Raw genomic sequence first — 27,464 nt, 5'->3', positions numbered from 1 at the left:
AACCGATTTATTTTAAATACTTTGACAAATTGAGAGCAAAACTTCACATTTGTTGGAGCTCAGCATTGAATTTGACTGCATATATATTATATATATTTAATACATACATACACATTTATACACACAAATATATATGAGTACATAAAATGTTCCACTTTGCTTTTCATTAAATTGACAACTGCACATCAGAAATTTAAGATTAATCATACTCTCTTAGTGATAGTATCAGGAAAACATTTGCAATTACATTTCTGCAAACATTTGTTAACAAAGGCCTAAGAGTCAAATAAATCTGCAGTACCAAGAGAATAATAGTTTTTTCTCTCTCAAATGGTGTTCGCTATATCGCAACAGAACAATCATATCTACAGGACTAGTATAAATGTTTCAAACAAGTCAAAAAGAGTGTTTTGTCATGCTCTAAGTTCAGAGAGGGCCAGAGCAGCTTATTTCCTCCTGTTTGCAACTGCTATTCTGTCCAGAATAAGGTTTATACACTTTCGGCAATGCAATATTCAACCAATAGTGTGTGGCAGTTTCAGCACACAGAGCTCTCCTACAAAGATCCATACTGTCAAGTATTGTTCAGTTTAGTTGCCCTGTATAATGAGCCGGCCAATATTATTTCTGATGTACACATGGTCAATTTCCAAACATCAACTATGCATAATGATCTCACGAGACACCGGAGACAACTGCAATACTTCCATATGTTAATTTCTAATATAGTGTTAACATTTTTGTCAAAAGCTGAAAATCCGTTACACTGAATAGTTTTTTGTAAAAGCCAGAGTGTAATAATTTGACCACATGCAATGCATTTTGTTTGCAATGACCTTATAAATCTTAAGGAACTCCAGTAGAAGTTCTGCAAAAGATTAACAAAAATAAAATTTTGTCTTAGTTTAAGCAGAGAATATGAACAAAGAGTATTTCACATATCAGAACATTTCTCTAATTCCATTTAATGACAGCCTTTATTTTAAAAAAAATCACCAAGTAAAGTTTAACTAATGAAAAGTGTCTCTATGCATCAAACACAAAAGATATTGAGCGTACATATGATTACGTAAATGTAAATTGTATCTCTGCCCAAGAATCTTGTTATTAAAGCCAACAAAAGCTGGCCAGAGTCAGGATCCTCAGCAGTGCCCCACATACTGGCATCAGACACCAGTCAACATCCTTGATTCCTTGTATGATCCTTCTGTTTTTCTAGCAGACAGCAAAAATTAATTCCTTACCAGCATTTCTGCAAAGTATTATGTGATTTGTTAATTAAGCAGCTTGAAAAGTTGTTAAAAGTATTCTATGTCACATTTAAAAGGAAACCAATACCTGTAGATTTGGTTTAATGTGTTAAACGGTAAATATAAAAGTAATATATTATAATATAGTAACTGTAATGTTGTAGCATGATATTCTAATATAACTTTGACTGGAGATAATCTTCCCTGATCATACAGGTAAGAAACAATTGTTTTCTTGCTGTGAGAAAATCACTTGTCTCAGTACAAATCAAGGTGATGACCACAACACCAACTGTGTGACTGGGTGTGGTGTGTTACAAAATTAATCCTTTCACCACTGTGTGAAGATAGATTCCTTTGTTTAATTCCTGCTTGCATCTTAGAAACCATACTCTGAAATCAGGGACCAGCAATTCAAAAAGCTGTGGGAAAGCAGAAAAAAAATATCCATTCTGCCCCGTCAAAAAAATACATTAAAAAGGTGCTTACACTACCCATTTAAATACCCAGTTTTTTTAAGCTGAATCAATACCTGTGCTTTGAAGCACACTACCATCACAGCTTGACTTACTGTTAAATCAGTTCAGCATTTGGATTACCTATAATGAAAGATATAAATGATATTTTCTGATGTACTCATTGATTTAATTTGTTCCTTTCCAATTTCTTTTTTGTCCTGCTCAAAAAGTTGTGTTTTGACACATCAGCTGTCCGGCATTTATTGCTAGATGACGCCTTGCTTTATGAATTTGAGCAGTTCCTTGCGGTTGTTCAAAATGGTGTCATAACTCTCTTGCAGCCGGCTTTGATGGTCCATTACTTTCTGCTGGAGATTGCGGATCCAACGCAGCAAGGCCAAACGCCGGTACATGATCACCTGAGTTTGGTGCTTTTCCTTTTCTTGCTCTTTGAATCTTTGCTTCTCTTGCAGACTCTGGACTGCCTCAAGTATTGAAGGCAGTAGGGAGTCTGCAGCTGGTGGACTCCCTGAAACATTTTCAATCTCTGTTGCTGCAGCTTGCTGCCACAGGTCAAGACTGTTGCTCACAGTTCCAGTTGCCTCCCAGATGCTTCCTTCAACACTGTCTGGGCTTTCTATACTCAGGCAGCTGCTGGAATAGCCATTGTCATCTGAAGGAGAAACGGCAAACTCTTCGCAATCCTTAGCTGTGCCAGGCTTGCTGCTGTGACCCATCTCAGCTCCTTCTGGTGGGACTCTGACATTCTCAACAGACAGTGGATTTCTACCCGATTCCAAACTTGAGGATCCTTTCACAGGGAAACAACTGCCGATCTCCTTTTCCACTTGCAAGTCTGATTCCCCTTTTAGGTTGAGGCTGTTTCTGAAAGTGGACCCACCTGACCGAAGATGACCAAGGTTTTCATTCTTGTCATACATATCTTCCATAATGTTAAAATTCTTGTCCTGTTTGACTTCTGTCACACCAATGGCTTGATTTCTGATTTGAGGGTCAAGTGTCCCATTGCAAAACAGAGCATTTGAAGAAACTTCATTGGCCTTCAGCTGCTCAACTGCAAACATTCTGATTGCTTTAAAAAAGGTGAAAAAAATGGTAGTTACAGAAAAAAATAATAGAAACATTATTACATAACAAACTTACTGCAATATATGGTAATATTTGTAACTAGCAAGCCTTTGGAACGTTAATGACTGTTGATTAACAAAAAGTACATAATGAAAGAAAAAGATTTGTATTTATTTTATGACATTGGGACATCCCAAAGCACTTTACAACCAATGAATGAAGTTTAATTACTGTTGCAATGTAGGAAATCATGATGTTAGAGAGGGCTATATTTTCACTTGTGAGTTAGGTCAGCTTGATAAATGCTGATGGTTATCAGAGCTCATTACTTTCCATGACATATCCAATTCGATCACATACTTGTGAACAAATGAATACTGCAATCCACAATGGCAGAGGCAAAATAAACTCTTCGGTCTCCAAAGGTATAATTCAGTTTTGCCTATGCTGAAGCAAATGGCCTTTACTTTTAGTTTTGTGTTGTTGAAGAGTGTACCAAGGTTCAATGTTGGGACTCTTACTAGACACATTGTGGCCTGACCAGAGCACTATTCAGTTTGAGCATTACTTTCTTTGACTCCATTGTTTTGGCGACTTACCTTAACACTCTGGATTCAGATCCAAGAACATTGGTCAAATTCACAATCAATATCAAATTTGGAGGCACAGTTGATCTGAGGAGGTGGCTCAGAACTACAAAATGAGCCAGGCAATGTGCAAGTGGGTGGAACAATGCCAATTGCAATTTAATACAACGAAGTATTACACATCAGAAAAAATAGCAACGTAAACACTCCATGGATAATTTGAAATTGAAAGGGGTCAATTTGTCAGAGAACGATTCAACATACAATACGTCGACCATTATGAATGCAACAATGCAAAAAGAGTGATGTATGAATAAAGAATATATGATCAAAACTGCAGATCTAAGGCCAAAAGAAATTCATACTGAAACTGTATAATGCCCTGGACAAGCAACATCATTTCCAATTATGGTCATTCAAGTTCATTCCCTGGAGGCCTTTCAGAAGAGTCTTGAATGACTGATGTGAAGCATCAGAGGATCATTTTTTTTTTAAAATACTGGAGAAATTTGGGCTTTTCAGCCATGAATAATGATGTCTGAGAGGTGATCTTATACTGATATTAAGTGGAAAAGGTAGATACAGAACACTGCTTGAAACCAAACTCTGACAGTGGGGCACAGGTTCAAACGCATACAATGCAGATTTAAAATTGATGTCAGGTATCTGTTCTTTATACAAATTGGAATCAACACATGAAACAATCTTCCAGGTAGGTATTTGGATTTATCCAAGAAACACATGGGACTTTGGCTGAATCTTCAGCTCGGCGAGCGGGGTGGGCCCTGCTCGCCGAGGTGTTAAGTTATTACTATTTTTAGAAGTTTCTCCACCGCTGAAGCTAAACTGGCTAGCCTGTAGTTGTTGAGCTTATCCTTACACCCTTTCTTGAACAAAAAAAATTACTGAATTGTTCTAGATTAAAAAACAGCTCTATTGACCTTTTAAGCATACGTGCTCAAAACTCACCCCAGTGCTTGCATCAAAAACCTCCGAATGACGATTCAATTTGATTAAGAATGGTCTTTAATTGCATCCAAATGTTCCCACCTTGCCTATGATGCCATTTTCATTGTATAGGTTTCAAACTTATTGCTATCGGCATTATCTACAATAAATTCCATTTACAATTCTAAACCTGCCTACTCAATTTGGCTCAATCTCTTTGAATACCATTAATATTACCTGTGCTGGTCACCCAGCTGCAGTTTATTGTCATCAGAAAATTTATGAGTGTTACAGAAAGTGCCCCCCAACATGTTACTAGAAGCATAATCAGGAGGAAGCTATAGCAAAACAAAAACAGAATTATCTGGAAAAACTCAGCAGGTCTGGCAGCATCGGCGGAGAAGAAAAGAGTTGACGTTTCGAGTCCTCATGACCCTTCGACAGAACTTGAGTTAGAGTCCAAGAAAGAGTTGAAATATAAGCTGGTTTAAGGTGTGTGTGTGGGGGGCAGAGAGGTAGAGAGACAGAGAGGTGGAGGGGGGTGGTGTGGTTGTAGGGACAAACAAGCAGTGATAGAAGCAGATCATCAAAAGATGTCAACGACAATAGTACAATAGAACACATAGGTGTTAAAGTTAAAGTTGGTGATATTATCTAAACGAATGTGCTAATTAAGAATGGATGGTAGGGCACTCAAGGTATAGCTCTAGTGGGGGGTTTTTTATATAATGGAAATAGGTGGGAAAAGGAAAATCTTTATAATTTATTGGAAGAAAAAAAAAGGGAAGGGGGAAACAGAAAGGGGGTGGGGATGGGGGAGGGAGCTCACGACCTAAAGTTGTTGAATTCAATATTCAGTCTGGAAGGCTGTAAAGTCCCTAGTCGGAAAATGAGGTGTTGTTCCTCCAGTTTGCGTTGGGCTTCACTGGAACAATGCAGCAAGCCAAGGACAGACGAAGCTATAGCAGACTGTTACAATACTCCAGACTCGGTACTTCAAGTGCCTTCTGCCTATTGCCATGCCAATATTGAAAGAAGCCAGTTCATTTGTAATTTATTCTGTGTACATTAACCTCTTAAAATAATTTTAGTGCAGAACTTTATCAAATAACCTTAGCAAATTCATCAACATTCTCTCAATGGCCTCATCCACTCACTTAATTATCTCATCAGAGAAAGGAAAAGTTAGGCTTTAAAACGTTGAGTCTTAAAATGAATACTGATCCCATTTTCTAAAATACTGGAGGATCTCCAAATCACTCCTACAGACTAACTGGGCTATAATTTCTTGATTTTCATGTGTCTCCACTTAGAATGAGTTTGCTAGAAATCACTTGTGCTCCAGTCATTTTATATCTGGGGCAAGAATAGGAATTTCCTTCTTTTTGTTTTATATATTTCCTAATAGCTGGGGTTTAAAATAGAAGCATTGCTAGACACAAAATGGAAGGCAAACACGAGGAAGGGAAACATTTTTAGATAAAGCTACTTTTTTTTGCAGGGGTAGCACTCTTCAAAAGTTAGTGAATATATTATTTTGTCGAACTGAATTGTAATTTCTATAAAGGGATCATGAAGCAGCATATTATGAAAAAGAAATCAACAGATAACGATCATTACCCCTTTGTGCAAAGACTGTCCACTTTTTCCTGGCTTGGTTATTTCAAATGAAATGACATTACATAAAAGAATTTCCACAAGATAAATATCCCAGTTCTGCCTGCAAGTCTTCTGGGTACAAGCTCCTTGGGTATGTATGGCCCACATATTCTACATGTAAATTCTTAACTTGAAAGACTGTGACCATGTACCAAGGAAAAGATGTGGCCAATTTGTGCAAAGGAACTGTTACTCTCTGGGCTGCTGTAAAATGGAAGCTTCATTAACTCCTTTGTGGACTGATCCACAGTTTTCTCATGCGAGTAGCTTGCCGCGATCTCTTTTGTATAGGTCACTTATTTGTAAGTAAATCTAGAATTAATTTAGGATGCGACATTGTACTGAGATCCTGCCTATCCTCTCAGATGAACAAAGCAGGCCATAAGGCAATAATCTAAAGAACGCATGGGATTCTCTTGGTGTGCTGGCCAACATTCAACCTCAACAAGCTCCACAATTTTCCAGGTCATTTATCTTATTTAATGTTTGTGGAACCATGCTGTGTAAAATGTAGGTGCTGCGTTTCCCTACATTATAATTGGCATTACACTTATTGTACTTCATTGGCTTTGAAGCAGCTTAAGACATCCTGAGGTTGTGGAAAGGCACTACATTGCAAGCTCTTCCTTTTCCTCCGACCGTAGTTTAACCTTTATGCAAAGTGAATGAATACATTCCCTTCTTCCAAAGTAGTGGGTGACAAAGTGTGACTTGCATGATTACTGTACAGTGTTCAAGTTTATTTGATGCACTTAGCTTCCTTGAATCCAAATCAGACGGGGAATGAAGATGCAGATTTCAGCTCCAAATAAACTCTACCCATGAAACTAAAACCAAGCAAGTTACACAAAAACATTGGGAAAAAAAGAGCACAGCGATTAAGAATTTAAAAAACAAACAGTTCATTCAGTTAGAGAATTTATTATGGAATAGAATTCCCATTATGTTAGATGTCATGAAATATCTTAATAGAAGTGTCATTTAATTCCTTGTATAAGCATTGCCAGCACGCACCTGCATACAATGATGACCAAATTATTGCCTGAAGATATGATCTGTCTTTCAGGTAACTCAAGCCAATGCTTTTAGCTCTGATGGTAGCAAAGAATGAGCTTTCACTGATCCATCCACTGATGTATTTTCTGCCGCCAACAGACAAAGGAAAATACAGTAACAAAATGTTAAATAAGATGTATTGAGTACAACATGACAATCTTGCAATCTGCTGATGTGCCATGCAGCAGTGCTTGTTTTACTTGGGGCCCAGCGAGGCACCATTGTAACAGGATGTGTCCGACTAGTTCACTTGGCATGAACACATGCTGCTTTGTGGAAGCGAAATCTACCTTGAGAATAAAAATTAAAACGTCATTTGTAAGAAGTTTACAGCAGTTGAAACACATTGACCCCGGCCAATACCACATATTTTTAGGACACCGAATAAATCCCTTTTGTTGTTCATTGGGCATGTGATTCACTTGTTAATTATTTTGTCCCTTACCAGACGAGCACTAACTAGCGGACATGTAAAAAAAGATATAAAATAACATTAACTGAATACAAAGTACTAAGCAAGTAGAATTCTCATGATGATTTTTGACTATTTTGAAGACTCACAGCCAGAACTGGGATATTTAACTTGTGGTACTTATTTTATGTAAAGGTCTTTCTTTTTAAACCACAGCACTTAATGCAAATATCAGCTTTTATTAGAAAAATGAAAACTTTTCATATTTACACTCTTGTAAAAATTCTTAGAAAAAGTTATTCATAATGAAGGACCATTACCCAATGTTGCCAGGTAATGGCTCCTTTGGGCTTTAAGTAGCCCAAAGCATTCAAATATTTTATTTGACTCATTTTTTATAAATTTGTCTCATTGAATCAACTGTAGTGTAGTTTAGGTAAAAATGTCTGGCAATTACTTTTTGTGGTAATTGTCATATTTTCGTCTTTTTACAAAAAAATGGGTTAAATGCACATTTTTTATAGACTTGTACAGCCAGTGAGTAAGTAGGTCAATGTTTGAAATTTTACAATGGGCAATGTCATGCAAAGTTGGATTCACTGCAGGTCTCTGTAGATGTTATCATGAAAAGGTATGACGTGATTCGTTTGACCTAGGGTAAGGGTCCACAAACATGCTCATGAAGCAGCATGTTTGGTAATACAACACAATGTGGCCTCTGTGTTAGCAATCCTGGAAGGAAGTTCCATAGCTCAAGAAAGAGCAACCAGGTAAGGAAACAATATTGTAAAGCAGCACTACAGGATTGATATGGAAATTAAGGAAAGTTGGGGTTGCCAAGGCAGCTGATTTTCTTGCCATACATCACTGTCTGGGATAGTTTATGTTTTGAATCGTGCACTCCCTATGACCCCTGTGTCCCTGCCAACCTCTATAACCTGCATTATAAGATATGGTCACTGCAACCAGGCTCTGTGCCAGAAAACTCCTTTCAGCTGACTAATACCAGATGATTTGCAGTCAAATATTCAACTTTCCATTTTTTTCCCCTGTCTGAATTAAATCTAGTGAGTTTCTTAGTGCCCTTTGAGAAGGGTAAAAAGCTTCTTTTTGGTCCCCACTTGCTAATTTTCGGATGGAAGAACTCCTCAAAGTTGGGGGTACAAACTGCTTTCATAAACATCTTATAAATATTAATGCTCAAAGTAAAACACGGTCCCAGGTCTTTTCAGATATGCCTATAGAATTAATTGTGGCACTTTGTGAAATTCAGAGCCAAGCACTACCCCTCTAGGAAAAATAAACAGGATCACAATATTGTGAAACAAGTAGTACAAGGCAAATTTATCTGGCTTGATTAGTCACATTTCCATTTACTATCTTCTGACATCAATACATGTCGAAGCTGTTGTAAAATGAGGAAATACTGTGAGGAAAAAAAGATCAAATAACTAGGCATCATTACCTCAAAACATCATTAAAACCATTTTTAATGTGAACACTTAAAAAAAAATAAGCAAGGAAGTGACTAGCAGCTCAGTAAAGATGACTGCAGTTAATAACTGCCTGAAAACCTTAAGCATTTTTTTCACATCGGTAATTTATTTACAATGTGAAGAGCTGAAAAGGCTGGCAATACAATGAGAGAGGGTAACATGTCATGTTATATACCAGCATGTTGCCGCACAGGTTGCTTCATAGTGATGTGCCTCTGCATCCTTCTTGAACTCAAGTAACATGAACAATGTTGAGGATTTCTAGTGGCTTTATGGTCAATCATGGTAGTTTTTCTAATCTAAGTGATGGAATCCCTAGATAAGTCTTGTCTTAAAACTATCTATACCTGTGGTCCTTTCATTCCAATGGGATAGTCACAAAAAGGTTACCCAACCTTTATCTACTGAATTGTTGAAATTCAAACATGGAACAGTACAGCTATTTCAATTACTTCATATTCTATGTCAAGTTTAGGAAAAGTAGAATGGAGTTTCTTGTTAGCATGTTCATCTCTCCTGACACTTTTAATTTTAATGATCTAAAAGGCCAAATAGTGAAATCTTTGGCATTTAAAGCCAAAGATCCAAACTATGGCTAGCCGTGCAAATCTCAATAAAGTTCACTTTTTATTTGTCACTTGCATTAACTCTTATTAAGAATTGACATTTATTTAGATCCCACACTCATTCAATGCATAGTTTTTTGACTTTCTGCTTTGAATGTATTGTCTATCTCTTCTTGAATCACTGTAGAGCCATTCACCATTTGCTAAGATTATTGATTGCATTCCCAATTTCTCCCAACTTATGGGATTTCTCCCATTGCTAAACTTGAACAAACCTGACAATAGGTGCTGTGTGGCTGTATAGTACAGAAACCTGCCTAGGGTAGGATAGGATTGACAGCAAAGAAGCACGTCAATTGACCCAATCAGTGGTGTTTATGTTCCACTCGAGCCTCCTTCCATCTTTTTCATCTAAATCTATCATCATAAGCATCTTTACCCTTCTCCCTCATATGATTGTCTAGCTTCCCCATGGATGCATCTATAGTTCTGTCGAAGGGTCATGAGGACTCGAAACGTCAACTCTTTACTTCTCCGCCAATGCTGCCAGACCTGCTGAGTTTTTCCAGGTAATTCTGTTTTTGTGATGCATCTATAGTGTTCACTTCAAACACTCCCTGTGGCAGAAAATTCCACATTACCACCACTCTTTGGGCAAACAAGCTTCTTCTGAAAATTGGATTTCTTGGTGACTACCTTATATTGATGCCCTTTAGTTATGCCCTTCCCCACAAGAGGAAACATTCTCTTTGTATCCTGCTGACTCTTCTCTTCCTCCCTGTGGGGAAGCACTGATCAACATGGTTGGAAAGGCTGAAGGCACAAGCACACACCTCACATCTCTGTAGCACACTGCATTGGAACACTACAACATTGCACCAGATGCAGCAACTTCACACTGTGCTTTTAAGGGATTTATATATTTAATGACTATTAATCACAGGAGCGCTGGGCAGAATGCTTAGACAAGTCCAAAAGGACATTGCTGAAGATTCAAATGCAAATTTGCAGTGAGCGCACCTGGGCTTTAAAATCTTGCCTAAACACAGGATTAATTCTGAACTCACTCAGAACTAATAACATTCAGTTAGCCTGGTTCAGCTCTTCTAATTCTTCACAACTCTGCACACATGACTTTTTTCTCAAATCTCACAAAGTTTCAACAGTTCTTATTAGGGCAGCATAATGGCAATGTTTTTAAATACAGGATACAGTCCAGACCCAAACAAAAGACATTTTAAGTGGCAAAGTCAACTGTACATTATGCAGTCAGGTTCACTAAATGGATAAATATAAATATCATACAAATATAAATATTTTTTCCACTGAATCCTGATATACAGTTTCAGTCTAAGTTACTGGCACACCAGGTATAACTTCTAAATGGTTGAAGAATTGTACCCCCATCAGGGGGGAAGTCCAGGAACGGGCGCGGGCAGGCGTGCCTCCGATCAGCGTCCACGATTGGGGGCACGTCGCCATTTTATGTGGGCAGGCCACTTAAGGCCCACCCATTGTGATGCCCGCCAGGAAACGTTATGCGCTCCTTGAGCAGGTGGGGGGCGGGGTGGGATTCCCTCAGCCGAGAGTGCACTCTTTTGAGCATGCACGCGAAAGAGTGCACTCACCTCCCTGAGGCTAAGTGCTGCCTCAGGGAGATCGGCGCCGAATTTAAAAATGGTCACTGTACAGAAATAAAATTTCCCTGACATGTCCCTCCATGTGACACTGTAACATGAGTTGGGACATGTCCATCACTTTTAATCAATCTTTTATTAAATTGTTAAAAGCCCTCATGAAACCTCAACCCGCCCATGGATGAGGTTTCATGCTTTTTCTGAAGCCCGCCAGGGCTCCCGGCCTGTCCACCAACCTTAAGGTTGGATGGGCAAGTCCATTAATTACTGGAATTGGTTTTTAAACGGCCTCAATCAGCTATTGACAGGTCGGCGGGCGCACAGCCGATTCGGCCATGCCCCCGCCGACCTGAAAATTTAAATGGGGCACGGTGATGTCGGGGGTTCCATCATTTTACATGTCGGCGAGCAGGCCCCTCTCCCTGGTCACCAACCTCAATATCCTGGCCAAAGTGTGGCAGGCTTAACACAAAAGTGACAAATTGATTATTGATATCAGGATCCATGACTAGATGTCATAAAAGGTATGATGCCATGACATGTCAGTGTGACAGCTGCTTGTTTTGTTCTTCATTTGTCAAACTATGGAAGCATTAGTCCAGTCAGTTCTGATCCTAAGACTATGTAAGGTTATAGCAAACCTTAGATGTTGTTGTGTTGCCCAGCAAGATAAAGCTTCTTTTCTTTTTCAAATATCACATGCTTGTTTACTAAAAATGTTCCCAGGCGTAAAATGTTCGTGCTCGTCAAAATGAGGCATGAGATAGCTGGGGAATGAAAGACACTTCCAGTTTAACACCAACTTCAGTATTGTATCATCAGTTGCTGCTATTTAAAATTTCATTACTAAACATTTGTTCCAGTCCATGTGTTTTTAATATTTTATATAAGAAATAAGCCAATAAACCTCACCCAGTTTTTAAATTTGATTTACTTTTCTGCTGTTGAAGATTAAGTAGCCAGCAGGTTGTATTGTACTTAAGAACTGTTGGATGTAAATTATGTCTCACAAACATCATCTCATGGGATAGCTTCAATTTTTCCATCAGGACCACAATTGGCTTGTGGTCGTAATTATCAATATTTAAGACCGTTTTTCAATTAATATTGTTAAGAGATTTTAACATAAGGAAATAAATCAAAACACAGGGTCGGGGGGAGACAATTTCCTAATGAGAAAATAGAAACAGCTTGAAAATTAAGACTATGTTGGTTATTTATAAAGAAAAATTTCAATGTACCTTACTTCTGATGAGTTGGTTGCTTTCTTACCTATTAGCTTTAGAATCTGAAGTTTGTTTTAAAAATAGCAGGATGAAGTAAAGAGATGAAGATCAAATTTAATAGGCTTTGGGATCTTTATGATGACTTTGCAAGTTACATTCCTATGGTCTGATTTGTGGGTGAATGGTGAGCATACTGCCTGATATTTTGGAGTGACTTTAGAAAGCCCCAGCCAGGCAAAAGCATTTTCCATTTTGTACTCACCCCAGTGGCGACAGCTTACTGGTAAAATGAGATAACTGGGAGAGGCTTGTGGCGTTACCACTACATCTGATTATGCCAAGTCTTCATTCCCAGCTCTTCCTCCTGAGATTCTAAATCATTGCAGGATTACTATTTCAGATACATCAGGTAACATTCAATAATCTTGTCTGGGAGCTTATTCTACCTGTAGGAATCATGAGGATGTGTCTGCAGACTTGGGCTGAAAATTACAATGCAGTTCCAACATGGGCCTTGGGGTATTGAACAGGAGTGGGAACCCTGGACAACATATATGCCCTTCTTGCAATAAAACTGCAAATTTGTTGGGTAAGTTGTCATGACAATATAGATGGGAACAGAATTGGTGGTTATGTCTTACTGTGAAAGGTTATACATGAACAATGTCCATTTGGGCAAGGTACCAAAAGGCAGCTGACATCCATAAGACTGTTCATCATAAAGGGCAAGGAGGAAGAAAAAATCTTCCCCACCAGTTTTCCATGTTAAGCTACCCCTAGTGTAGCCAATTAAAACCAATGCAAAATAGAAAATCCTAGCACACAATGTTAAAATAATTCAAGATAAAAGAGCTGTGACATCACCAATTTACTTTCTGTAGATGACTGCATTATTCTAAACTTCCCCTCACTCCTTAAGTATGCACTGCAGATGTCAAAATCTGATTAAGTGCTGAAATGTTGGACAGTGACAGTCTCAAGCACTGTGATCAGCATCTTGATATTGTCATGAATGCTGAGTTTTAAAAGACAGTTATGTTTTAAAATGTTCCATTTAGCTTAAGATGAAGCAGAACATTCTGAAAAGGGGATGGTAAGGTCATGACAAACACTCCAGCTCAGAAACACGTCCATGTAAGTGGATTGCCATGGGAGGAGAACTAAAACAGAAACCAACTGAATTGCCAAATAATGGCTTTAAAGCATTTTCACAGTGTCTCGCAGAAAAAGGACAGCTGTCTTTTGAGAGGCAGGGAGGCAAAGAAGATACTGCTGTGGAGAAGCAGAGGACTCTTTTGTGTTAACAGCCATGCAGGATGCTTGTAGAAGTTTGTTTTCTGTTCAGAAGGAAGGGAACAGAATAGATGAGACTCTTGGGGATCTAACGAACAGGGAGTCACTGAGGTGGGCTTTGCTGGTGAAAAATTGGATCTAGAAAACTCAGACTGATTGGAACGATTTTCAAAGACACTGGTTGTTTTGACCTAGTGTAGCAGGGAGAAGCAAGTCTGCTGGAGAGCTGGGAGTTACTATGGAACTGTTTTTGTAATAATACATATCTGCCTGAAGTGTGACACAGTGAAACGGTTTCATAAGACATATCTTTCTTGGTTGTGTTAGCTGATGCGATAGTACACTTTTAGTTGAATGTATTAGTTGCCAGGTTGTTTGAGCCAGTTGATTTAAGTTTGTTTGTTGCAGTAAGAACCTTAAAATGTGAAATCTTTGTCCTTTGGTCATTTCTGTCAGTCGCTGCATAATTCATCTCTTTTAAAAAGTCAGCGGTCTCTACGGGGATCATATAACATAGCTAATTCTGTCCCAAATGTCATTTTTCTTTTTGGCTAAATTCTTTCCACTCAAGCTCTCCAAATATATTCTTCCTTAGGTAAGAAAGCCTAAACTTTACACAGCAATCGAGATGCAGTAAGGAAGGAGGCATTGCAGGATCTGTTCTGGAGAATGAGGTGGAGAATCTAGGGTTGTTCTCCTTAGAGGACAGAAGGCTGAGGGGTAGATTTGACAGAGGTATTCAAAATCACAAGGGGTCTAGACAGAGCAGATAGAGAGAAAGCATTCACTTTAGTGGAAGGGTTGAGAATCAGAGGACTCTGTGTTGTCCTCACTGCTGACTTTCCCATATAGCTTTATATTGTTAGCAAACTTAGATATGATGAACTTGGTCCCCTCACCTAAATCACTGATAAAGATTGCAAACACTGATCCTTGCATCACTCCACCTCGTTACACCCTGTCATTCCAATACTGACCCTTTTATTCCTACTCTCAAATTTCTGTGTATTAACCTATCCTCAACCCATACTATTTATATTACTCCCAATCCCATGAGTCCTAATCTTGTGTAACCTTCTGTGTGGCACTTAATTGAGTACACTCTGAAACTCCAAATATATCACATCCACTGATCTCCCCTTATACCCTGCCAGTTACACTCTCAAAAAAACTCTGCTAGTTTTGTGAAACATGATTTCCCTTTCACTAAACCATGTGAATGCTGCCTAATCATAGTAATTTTCCAAGGACCAGTTAACATGTCCTTAATAATAGGTTCTAGCATTTTCCCACTACTGATATCAGGCTAATTGGCCAATCGTTCCCTGCTTCCTTTAACAGCCAGGTTACATTTGCTACCTTCCAATTCACTGGACAATTCTAGAATCTAAAAAATTCTGGAATATCAAAAACCAATGCATTCACTAAGCCTACAGCCAGCTCTTTTAAGATCCTCAACTATAGGCCATTAAGTCCTGGGGATTTTTTAGCTTTTAGTCTCATTAATTTTTCCTAGTTCTTTTCCTTTATAAATGAAAGTTCCCTACTCTTATTAGACTCTGCTTACTGACAATTTCCAGTATGTTCTTTATGTCCTCTAATGTGAAGCCAGGTAAAATATCTTAACGTCTATGTCATTTCTATATTCCCCATTATAATTTTTCCTGCCTCAGTTCCAATGAACCCATGTTTACTTTCACAATCCTTTCCTCTTGTAAAAGCTCTTACAATCTGCTGCTATATTTCTTGCTAGTTAACTCTCATTCTATTTTTTTCTATATATACACATCAAGTTCTTGGATGTAGTTTGCTGATTTTTAAAATCCTCCCAACTCTCTGGCTTCCTGGCAACATTGTAAGCTTCTTTTAGTCTATTACAATTCTTAACTTTTCTTGCATGGCAGTACCAGTGAGCTTTCTATTCCTCAAGGGAATGCATTTTTGTTGTGAATTGTGAATTATTTCTTTAACTGTTTGCCAATGTTTATCTACCATCATGTTTTTGAATCTAATTTTCCAATCAGCATCAACAAATGCACCCTTGTCCCTCTGTAATTAACTTTGTTTAAATTTAAGGCCCTTGTCTGAGACTCAACCACATCACTCTCAAACTTAACATGAAATTGTATCATAATTAGTCTTCTCCAGGGCTAGAATTTTTCGCTGAGTGGGTGGGCGTGCGCTTGACCCACTCGAGCGTAAAATGAAGCACAATGACATTGGGCGAGCGTCCCGACGTCATCGCGCACACGCAGGCGGGAGTTGGCAGCCGCCCGCCGACAATTAACAGGCCTATCAAGGCCATTAAAGTAATAATTAAATGCAATTTTTCACTGCCCGTCCAACCTTACAGTTGGTGGGCAGGCGAATTGGTCAGGCGGCCTTTGCATTTTTATGAAACCTCATTCACGGGTGAGATGAGGTTCCCAACGGGAATTAAAAATAAAACAAAAATGTTTAAATCTCGTTTATAACATGCCCTTGCTCATGTGACAGAGTCACATGAGGGGGCATGTTTTTAACATTTTTAAATTCTTTATTTATGTTCTTAAAAATCTTCAGCTCCCTGAGGCAGCTCTGTGCCTTCAGGGAGCTTCCAGTGCGTGCGTGCCCATGTGCATGTGCAAACATCCGCACTCGTCCCCACCCTGTCAGCGCTCAGCGTTGCAATGCACAATTTACGCTGGTTGGCCATTAATTTGCCAGCCAGCGTGAAATCGTGGTCAGGGCCCGATTGCGGGCAGTGGTCGGTTTCGTAACTGCTCCCAGGCCTGCCCATCGGGCCTGACAAAGTAAAAATCCTGCCCCAGATTGTTATAAGATTACTAATGAATCCCATCTCATCGCACAATATTAGATCTAAAGTAAATTGCTCCCTAGTTAGTTTCTTGACATATTGTTCCAGAAACTTGTCTCAAATGCATTCTAAGCATTCATTCCCCAAGCTACATTTGACACATTGGTTTGCTAGGTCTATATGAAGATTGAAGTACCTCACTATGATTGTATTATCCTGTTACATGCTCCACTAATTTGCAACTATGCTTACTACACCCACGAGTGTTATCTGCTGCTTGTTATTTTGTCACCCCACCCATATCTCGGAAAATAAGGGTGTAGAATCAAAAAGATTGTTTCTTTCCGCCATCTTTATCTCATTCTTTATTATCAGGTCTACCCCTAACTTTTTCCCTTAACTTTTCTTCAAATCAAGTGCCCTGGAATATTTAGTTTGCAATCTTAGCTACTAAGTCAAACCCAGTTATAGTTGTGCCATTAATTCCTCTGTCAAATAATGAACACTTTATGCATTCAGATATAATACCTTTAATTTTACTTTTTAAAAAAACTATTTTTCCCTGATGTAGCTTTAGTTGCTAACACCCTATTACTGTCATTAAACTCTCTGTCCATTCCTGACACAATCTTCTTGATTACTATTCTGTTCTATGGCCTTGCCTTCTCTTTTATTTACCTTTTTTCTGAGCTCTCCATGTCTCCATGTCTCCATATTAGTTTAAAACCCTATCTACCACCCAGGTTATGTGCTTCACCAGAATATGTGGTCCAGCCTGTTTTAAGTGGAGGCTATCCCAAAAGAACAGCGCTCACTATCCCCTTCTGCTTGAGCAACTGTTCCTCCCTCGACTAGTTGAGCTGATCAGAGAAATCCAGCATGGGGATATGTAAAGAATAAGCATATCGAAAAAACCTAGCTGAATTTTTGGAGCAAGTAACTAATGTGTTGTCGATAAGAGAGTGTGTTTATGGCTGTTGTTCATATGGCCTTCCAGAAAACATTCAACAAGAGACTGTTAACAACAATGAGTGCACATTGGAATTGGAGGCAACTATCAGCTTAGATAGGGGATTGATTAAGAGGCAGTGGACAGTAGGGGTAATGGGTATGCCCTCAAATTGACAAGATGTAACTGAAGGAGCAGGATTTTATGTCCCGGGGGCAGGCGCGTGCCCAACCCAATCGGGCGCAATATCACACACTATTTTTCGTCGGCAGGCGTACGTGAGAGTCAGCCCTTTATTAAGGCCCTTAATCAATTAATTTAATCCTATTTTTCACTGCTCGTCCAACATTATGGTTGGTGGGCGGGCGAATTGACCAGGTGGCCTTTTGAGTTTTTAGCAAACCTCATCCACGGACAGGATGAGGTTTCCACAACTAAATAAAAAAAATATAAATTACTGGGTAGAATTTTTATTCTGTTGATGTTATTGTGGGTGAGTCATACGTTGGGGCATTTTTTTTTTCAGATTTTTAAAACCTTTATTTTTGATTTTAAAGTTCTTTAGCTCCCTGAGGCAGCTCCTTGCTTTTAGGGAGCTTTCAGGGTGCGCTCCCCTGTGCAAGTGCAGACTTCTGTGCTCCCACACATCCCACCCCCACCCCGGTAGCGCGGATGTTCCCAGTGCACCTTTCATGCTGGCTGGCTGTTAACTGGCCAGACAGTGTGAAATTGTGGTCGGGGGCCGATTGCAGGCAGTGGACTGTTCCTCGGCTGCTTCCGGGCCCACCCACCGTGCCTGCCCGACGACCTGAAAATCATGGTGTTCCCCAAGAATCTGTACTGGGGCCACAATGCTTCATGATTTTTATGAAGGAGTTGTATATTGTTGGCCTGGAGTTGTTTCAATAACTCCCGAAGACTGTCAGCTGCAAACACACAACCTTATTGCAATATATTGACAGTTATGAGAACAGTCCCTTAAATTAGCTTCATGTTGCTTTCTCCCAGTTACTCAGATCACAAGTATATGTCACATGCTTCTATGACATCAGACTATTATGGTTAACCCTATATGGAACGTAGTCTAACATACTCCATTATACTACATCTCCTCCCCAAGTCTCTGTTCAGACTTCAATGTTCTCTGACGTTCCTGGTAACTCAAAGTTTCAGTCTGCTAATCATTCTGAACATTTCAGTGTTTTGGATACTTGTGGGAAATGTAGCCTCTTTTTAGCTCTTAGGTAAATGTCATTTTTCTTTCTCTATCCATGTTCTCTCTTCTCTCTCCTTCCTCCTTTTCTTTTGAGATTCTCACCTTCCCTTATTCCAATAAGCATTGTGATGCCTTCACTAGTAACCCTACCTCGCTCTCCTCTCGTTTGTAGGGAACAAAGCGTTCTCATTCTGCTGTTGGTCTTCTGTGCAGAATTAAAACTAGTAGATTGTTCGCGATCACCTGCTTCAGTGTCTTCTTTCATTTCTGATGATTGCAACCTCTCTAGTCTCTGATTTTTACCCTGTTGCTCAATTGTAATAAGAGCTTATCGGTTTCTTCTTACTGCGCCCTGTTCCATCTGGACAATATAAGATCTCAGGTGTGGCAATTTCTCCATTATTTCTCCAAATCTCAACTGATCTCTGATCCAAACTTGTTCTCTCTGTCAAAGTTCTGATAATGCTCTTGCTCTGTGACAGCAGTCATAGTGTTTCATCTGTTTCCTTAGTAATTTTCCTCTCTAAGTCTGTGCCTCTGACCTGTAGCATCAATGTATGTGGAATGGTAGGAATCTCTGAGCGCAACCTTCTTCCCTTGAGTAACTCACATGGAGCCAATCACTCTCGCAAGAGTGAGGATCTATAAGTTAAGAGTGCCAGTTGAAAATCCTCATTTTTTTTCAGTAATGCCTTTACAGTTCTTATACCTCTCAGCTTCTCCAGTCGCCTGAGGAAACCTTGGTGAGCATGTGTGAACAAACCTAAATACCTCTTGAAACACTACGTTAATGAATTGTGGACCGTTATCTGATATCATAATATCAGGGATCCCATGGACTGCAAAAATTTCCTTCAATGGCGTTATCACTGCTTCTGACGTGTGACCATGTAACTGTTGCACTTCAGTCCACCTCGAGTAGTAATCTATTATGAACATTTTCCCTTGATGCTTAAAATAATCCTATTTTAGGCATTTGTAGGTAAAGATGATGACAGTAATGGTTCTTTTGACTCATGTTGTTACTTGTGCATGTGATATATCTGGGTATTATTTCTTCCAATGATTTTGAGACCCGGCTACCAAACTGAATACCATGCTCTGGCTCTGCACTTGGTAATACCTAAATGATCCTGATGTAGGCGGTGTAAAATTTCATGTCTCAATGCGCTTGGGATTAATGTCCTATCATCATATACCAATAAATCATTGATCACTGTCAGATGAGCTCTCTACTCAAATTATGTTCTCAAAGGGACCATATATGTTGGTCATCCTCTAATGCAAAATTCTCTGTTCTGATATTATCTGATCTGAAATTCCTCATCTGATATTTGAATCTCTGATTTCACTCAATCTTTGGGCAGTTGTTGGTAATATATGGACTATCATTAGAGCAAACTCCTCCACTTCTTCCAAAATTCAATATTGTAATTTCTGGACTCTCTGTTTCAATGTGTGATCTGTTGTTTCCCTTGAACATATAATGTAGGAGTTTCAAACCTCACCGATCTTAATTTAGAACTCTTAATGGTATCACTGCAAACTCTTTCGAATTCAATAGTGTGACTGAAGGTTTATGGTCTGTTTCTATCATAATGTGAAGACCTAAGATAGAGTCAGCAAATTTCTTGTATCCCCATGTGGCTGCTTACGCTTCCTTTTAGATTACTGCATATCTTTTCCCTGTATCTGTTAATAAATGTGACGCGTAATAGACTGATCTGCATTTTCCATCTCTTTGTACCTGAAAAAGTACTGCATCCAATCCTGTAATGGATGCATCTCCTGCTATTATTGGAGGTAATTCCAGATCATAATGTGTTAATATCTCTGATGGCATCAATCTCTTCCTGATTTTTTCCAAATAATTTCTGACATGTTTCTTTCCAACACCTTTCATTGGCGTAACAACTGATGTAGTGGTACATTGAGCACTGAAGTTTTTATTAAGAAATCTTGCCACTTGATTCACCATTCCCATGAACTTTCATAACTCTGATGTTCCTTGGAGCTGGAAATTCCTTTATGATTCTGGTCTTCACTGGATCAATCTTTATTCCTGATGCACTCACTATGTGAGCAAGAAACCTGATCGTTTGCTGCGAAAACTCACACTTACTGTTGAGGTGTCAATCCTACTTCTTGTAGTGTTCACGGCACTGTTCTCACTCTCATGTCATGGTCAGCCTGAGTGGACCCATGATTCGACACATCATCCATGTAGCAAACAACTCTGTGTAAGCCCTCTAAAAGATTTGACATTGTTCTTTGAAAGATCTCTGGTGCTGATGTTATTCCAAAGGGTAACCAGTTAAAACAGAATCTTCCAAGTGGTGTTATGAAAGTTGTGAGAAGCTTGAACTCCTCTCCTAGTGGAATTTGCCAGAATCTGCTGTTAGCATCTATTTTGGAGAATTTTGAGCTCTTTCTTAATTTTGCTGAACTCTGATCTACTGATATCATTGGATAGACTTCTCTTTTCAAAGCTTTATTGAGTCGTGTGAGATTAACACATATTCTTATGGAATCTTTTGGTTTTGGAATGGGTACCGTCCCTGAGCACCAGCTCATTGGTTCTTTTACAGATGAAATGACCCCTTGTCTTATCATTGAGTCAATCTCTTTCTTTACCTTTGGAAGTAAAGTGTGTGGCGCCTTTCTGGGTTTATATGAACGGGCTGGTTTTGCTGCTGGGCTTAGTGTTATATGATATGCTGTTTTTATCCTCCCAGTCCTGTAAATAAATTTGGAAATTCTGCTCTGAAGCCTCCTGATTGATCTTCACCATTCTTTATTTCTTCTATTCTATTAGACCCAATTCCATGCATGCCTTTCTACGTAAAAAGTGAACAACTCTCATCTTGAAATATATACATCACTTCAGTAATTACTTTCTCTCTGTGCTTTAAAGTGGTTGTTAATTCTTCCAGAACCTTCAGCTCTGGTCTGTGTAGCTTTTTGCAGGGTGGTTGAAGAGCCCTCTTTTTTTAAACATGGTTCAATATCTGAAAGAACTGAAACTGCTGCTCCAGTATCTAATATAAAGCGTGTCCTGTAGCCTTCTGCATTCCATTGGTTCCACTCCTTTAATCTCTCTGAAGGGTATCCATATGTCTTGTGACTCTTCAACTTCATGGACTCTGTTTCCTTTTAAAGCCTGTTTTCAGCGTTCTGCCCATTTATTCTACTGCAACATACTGCCTGAAAATGCCCCATCTTTTTCCACCAAAAGCATTGTTGATCTTTGATGGGAGAATTCCTACGCCCGTGCCTTCCTCTTCTGCATCAGCAACAGCTAGTCTGGGCTGTCGCCATTCATTGCTTCTCATGTGTCTCCTTCTCTCTATTTTCCCTTTTTTTATGTCTGACTCGTTCAACTGTATCTGTTACTTTGGGACTCGGGCTGTCTCTCTCCTGATTACCAGTTGGTTCTGCCTCCTGATCTCGGCTTGCTCACTTAATTAAATCAACTTCGCCAGCATCAAGTCTTTTCAGGGCTGCAAATTATCTGTTAATGAATCATCCATTACTCCAACAACTATTCTGTCATGAATTAGCTCCTCTTTTAGATTACTGTACTTAGTCTTCTGCTAATTAGTACAAATTATTAATAAACACAGTGATGCTTTCCCCATGTCTCTGGGTGCATTTATTGAACTTTGCACATTCCACGATGGTGCTCTTGCGGTGACTGAAATTTGTCTCCAATACATCAATGACGTTGGCAAATGGGGCTTTACCCTCATTGATCCTCAGGGTAACTAAAATGCCATCTGCACAGTCACCCACTGCGTACAAAAGTGTTTTGACCTGCTCACAGTCTGGCTCGCTGCATGACCTAAAGTGGTGCAAATTGAGCAAAACTCCACTCAAAGTGCTCCAGCAGAAGTAAAGATTTTTCTTTCACCATCTTTTTAACCACACCACCATATATTATTGTGCTGTTGGTTTGTAGTAGATTCAATATCTCCAAAAGACTGCTGACTGCAAACTTTATTGTAACATATTTACAGTTATGAGAACACACCCTTACTCTAGCTTCTTTCCATGCTGCATCCTAGTAGACTCTCAGATCATGAGTATATGTCACATCCTCCTATGATATCACAGGCTATTACAGTAAACCCTTTATGGGACTTAGTCTAACAAACTCCATTATACTACAATTTGAATGAAGGAATATCTAAGTTTGCTGATGACAGTAAGTTAGGGAGTTCAGTGAAATAATGTAGATAAACGCAGAAAATTGCCAAGCAAGTGGAGAAAACTGCGGCAGGTGTGTTTATTGTGGGGAAGTGTGAGGTCATTCACTTTGGACCCAAGAAAGATGGGTCTAGTGATTTTTTAAAAAAAAAACAGAAAGTGCTAGAAAAATTCAGTAGGTCAGATAACAATTGTGGAAAGAGAAACAGAGTTAACATTTCCAGTCCAACATGAGTCTTCTTCAGAGTCCTAGCTATTTTGCAAATGGCAAGAAGCTAGAGCTATGGATGAGAAGAGAGATTTAGGTGTTCAAGTATCGAAAATCACGAAAAGCTAGTAGAGTGTACAAAATCTGTAAGGCTCATGGAGTGTTGGTCTTGATTTTAAAGAGGACTGGAATATAAGGTGATCTAAGTTGTTATAACTGTACAGAGCTCTGGGTAGACCCCTATCTGGATTCAATTCCGGGCTTCATTCATCGGAAGAATATATTGGCTTTGGAGGGGATGAGGCACAGGTTATCCAGAATGAAACTCGAGCTTAAAGAGTTAAACTTTGATAACATGTTGCGATGGAAGGTTACAGAACTGAAATGTGAAATAATCTGTTTCCTCCCCCCACAGGTGCTGCCAGACCTGCTGAATATTTCCAACATTTTTGGTTTTTATCGCATTGGCTTCATTTGTATTCCCTTAAATATAGAAGGTTGAAGGACAATCTAATTTAGTCTTCAAGATGATTAAGGCTCGATAGGGTAGCTAGAGAAAAAACATTTTCTAGATAATTGTTTTCTAGAAAACCTAGTGTCCGAGGATAAAGGTACACAATACTACAATTCGAACTAGGCCATTCAGGAATGATGTCAGAGAATGCTTCTTCACATGCAAGAGCTGCGGAAATTTGAGACTATCTCTCCCAAAAAGTACTTGAGGCTAGGCCAATTGAAATTTTCAAAACCAACATTGATAGATTTTTGTAAGGCAAGTGTATTAAGGGAAATGAAGTCAAGGCAGGTAGAGGGATTCAAGATACAGATCAACCATGATGGTGGAGGAGGCTCAAAGTGATTGAATGACCTATTGCTGTTCCAATGTTCCCTCATCATTCCATTACCTGTTATTATTTCCTGTAATATCACTAGGGTGGCCAGTGTCACGAGCTACCAAAACCAGGCACCGGAATGATTGCTTGGGGGGGGGGGGGGGGGGGGGGGGGGGGGGGGGGGGGGGGGGGGGGGGGGGGGGGGGGGGGGGGGGGGGGTGGGCAGGGGGTGTGGTGGGGGGGCGGGATTGTTGGGTGTGGAATAACACCACTATGTTTGGATATTCAGCACTATTTGAGAGACAAGATGAATGGGGAAGTGGAGGGTAAAAAGATATGAAAACAATGCTATTTTTTGGGTTCCCATCACATCAAGGCTATTGCGCACAGTGAATAGAATAAGCACAGGCCCTTGCCAGGGCTTTACTAGACTAACTGGACTAAGGGTCAAAATACAGACATCTTGTACCGGACAGGCCAACTTAAACGAAAGTCAGTCATCTGGTCTTTATAAACTTTCACCCTCCATCCACCCCTGCACCCACTGACCATTTCCCTTTGCACTCCCATTCTCTCACTTCTTTTGAACTTACAGCCTCATTCCTTTGTCTTTACATCCCCATCCCCCCTCCACTATCACAAGTACACTCCTCTATCCCTGTCACTGTAACACTCCCGTCTTCCTTCTTTGTAACAAATCCTAACCCTCCACTGTTACCATCCCCATCCTCCCAATGTGAGCCTCCCCCATCCTCCCCACTGTGACCCTCCCTTCATCCCCAACGTCCCCGGTGACCCACCCTCCATCCCCACCCCCACTGTGACCCTCTCTCCATCCCAATCCTCCCCACTGAGACCCTTCCTCCATCCCCACCCCCCACCGTGACCCTCCCTCCATCCCCATCCCCCCCACGGTGACCTTCCCTCCATCCCCATCCCCCCACTGCGAACCTCCCTCCATCCACCCCCCACTGCGACCCACCCTCCATCCCCCCCACCCCCCACTGTGACACTCCCTCCATCCCCATCCCCTCAGTGACCCTCCCTCCATTTCCATCCCACCGACTGTGACCCTCCCTCCATTCCAATCCCCCCCACTGTGACACTCCCTCCATCCCCATCCCCCCCACTGTGACCCTCCCTCCATCCCCATCCCCCCACTGATCTTCCCTCCATCCCCATCCACCCCCTGTGACCCTCCTCCATCCCCCCAACTGTGAACCTCCCCCTATACCCCTCCCCACTGTGACCCTCCATCCATCCCCATCCCCCCACTGACCCTCCCTCCATCCCCCCCACCGTGACCCTCCCTCCATCCCCATCCCCCCTCTGTGACCCTCTCTCCACCCCCCCCACTGTGACCCTCCCCCATCGCCCCCCACTGTGACCCTCCCTTCATCCTCACCCTCCACAGTGACCCTCTCTCTATCCCCACACCCCCACTGTGACCCCCCTCCAGCCCCACCCCCCCACTGTGACCCTCCCTCCATCCCCACCCCCCGACTGTGACCCTCCCTCCATCTCCATCCCCCCGACTGTGACCCTCCCTCCATCCCCATCCCCCCCACTGTGGCCCTCCCTCCATACCCATACCTCCACTGTGACCCTCCCTCCATCCCCATCCCCCCACTGACCCTCCCTCCATCCCCCACACCGTGACCCTCCCTCCATCCCCATCCCCCCCCGTGACCCTCCCTCCATCCCCATCCCCCCCTCTGTGACCCTTCCTCCATCCCTCCCCACTGTGACACTCCCTCCCCAACCCCCCACTGACCCTCCCTCCCCATCCCCCCCCACTGTGACCCTCCCTCCATCCCCATCCCCCCCCCACTGTGACCCTCCCTCCATCCCCATCCCCCCCCACTGTGACCCTCCCTCCATCACCCCCACTGTGACCCTCCCTTCATCACTCCCACTGTGACCCTCCCTCCATCACCCCCACTGTGACCCTCCCTCCATCACCCCCACTGTGACCCTCCCTCCATCACCCCCACTGTGACCCTCCCTCCATCAAGCCCACTGTGACCCTCCCTCCATCAAGCCCACTGTGACCCTCCCTCCATCAACCCCACTGTGACCCTCCCTCCATCAACCCCACCGTGACCCTCCCTCCATCAACCCCACTGTGACCCTCCCTCCATCAACCCCCACTGTAACCCTCCCTCCATCCCCATCCCCTGTGACCCTCCCTCCATCCCCATTCCCCACTGTGACCCTCCTCCACCCCACCGCCACTGTAACCCTCCCTCCATCCCCATCCCCTACTGTGACCCTCCCTCCATCCCCATCTCCCACTGTGACGCTCCTCCATTCCCATCCCTCACTGTGACCCTCCTCCATACCCCCCACTGTGACCCTCCCTTCATTCCCATCCCCCACTGTGACCCTCCTCCATTCCCCCCCCACTGTAACCCTCCCTCCATCTCCATCCCCTACTGTGACCCTCCCTCCATCCCCATCTCCCACTGTGACGCTCCTCCATTCCCATCCCTCACTGTGACCCTCCTCCATACCCCCAACTGTGACCCTCCCTTCATTCCCATCCCCCACTGTGACCCTCCCTCCATCCCCCCCCCCCACTGTAACCCTCCCTCCATCCCCATCCCCTGTGACCCTCCCTCCATCCCCATTCCCCACTGTGACCCTCCCTCCATCCCCATTCCCCACTGTGACCCTCCCTCCATCCCCATTCCCCACTGTGACCCTCCTCCACCCTACCCCCACTGTAACCCTCCCTCCATCCCCATCCCCTACTGTGACCCTCCCTCCATCCCCCCCACTGCGACCCTCCCTCCCTCCATCACCCTCCCAACTCCAATCCGCTCTCCATCTCGTCCTGCTATTGCGATACCCCCTCTACCCCACTCCTCACTTTGACGCCCCCTCCACGGTGACACCTACTCCTCTAACACTCCACACTCCTGTTAGCTACAGTCCTCTTTCCGCTTCTCTTGCTCCCAAACGCTCAGCTCCGCCATAACCTGCCAAGTGGCTGTGATAGATTTTAAATAACACAGTTCATAATGAAACACACACAGGGCTGAGCGCCGTCTCAGTCTTCAAGAAGGAAGAGGGGCTCTTTCATCTTTTTAACGCTGAAGACTTGGGAAAAAAAACAATACGAGGAAGAATTTAAACAAAATCCACAATTCCGGTCCTCCATCTCCGCAATCAAATCCTCACATACTGTAAATACCTTCCATCTGTGATTTCCAAATCAGTGACCTGGGATTTCGCCGCAATAATAAATGGTTTCCTTCTGAAGATTAAACCCTCCCCATCCACCGATACCAAAAGCCCGGTTAGCTCCGCGCTAAACCCACATAGCTGTCCCCAGTATAATGACATGATTGACCTACCGTGCAGGAAGGTGTGTCACTGTTTATCGTTTTCTGCTCAGGTCGGTTCGCAGCTTTGATCAGTTCCAAATAGCGGAAATACATCACGTCCCCAACCTCCCCAATAGCAGAGCCAACATACACCAGCCGCTCCACAGCGCCAGCTCCGTCACTGAGAGCTGAGAACATCCACTTAGCACCAGGACCATTCGCCCATACATCAGCCACTCTGCCCTATAT

The 27,464-nt window shown here is 41.7% G+C and overlaps 1 protein-coding gene across 1 annotated transcript; it reads right to left on the bottom strand.

The window, feature by feature from the left end:
* LOC121291138 (UPF0500 protein C1orf216 homolog) lies at window positions 1-27,141 on the bottom strand. The gene is made up of 3 exons (XM_041212219.1): window positions 27,083-27,141; window positions 7,006-7,133; window positions 1-2,801 (listed from the first exon to the last, which is right to left on the bottom strand). The coding sequence occupies exon 3, from the start codon at window positions 2,791-2,793 to the stop codon at window positions 1,975-1,977; it is 819 nt and encodes a 272-aa protein (XP_041068153.1). The 5' UTR covers window positions 2,794-2,801; window positions 7,006-7,133; window positions 27,083-27,141; the 3' UTR covers window positions 1-1,974.
* Between the last annotated feature and the right edge of the window lie 323 nt (window positions 27,142-27,464).

Source organism: Carcharodon carcharias, chromosome 19 (assembly GCF_017639515.1).
Source record: "Carcharodon carcharias isolate sCarCar2 chromosome 19, sCarCar2.pri, whole genome shotgun sequence".
Lineage (NCBI taxonomy): Eukaryota > Metazoa > Chordata > Chondrichthyes > Lamniformes > Lamnidae > Carcharodon > Carcharodon carcharias.
This window is presented reverse-complemented; position numbering and strand designations above follow the sequence as displayed.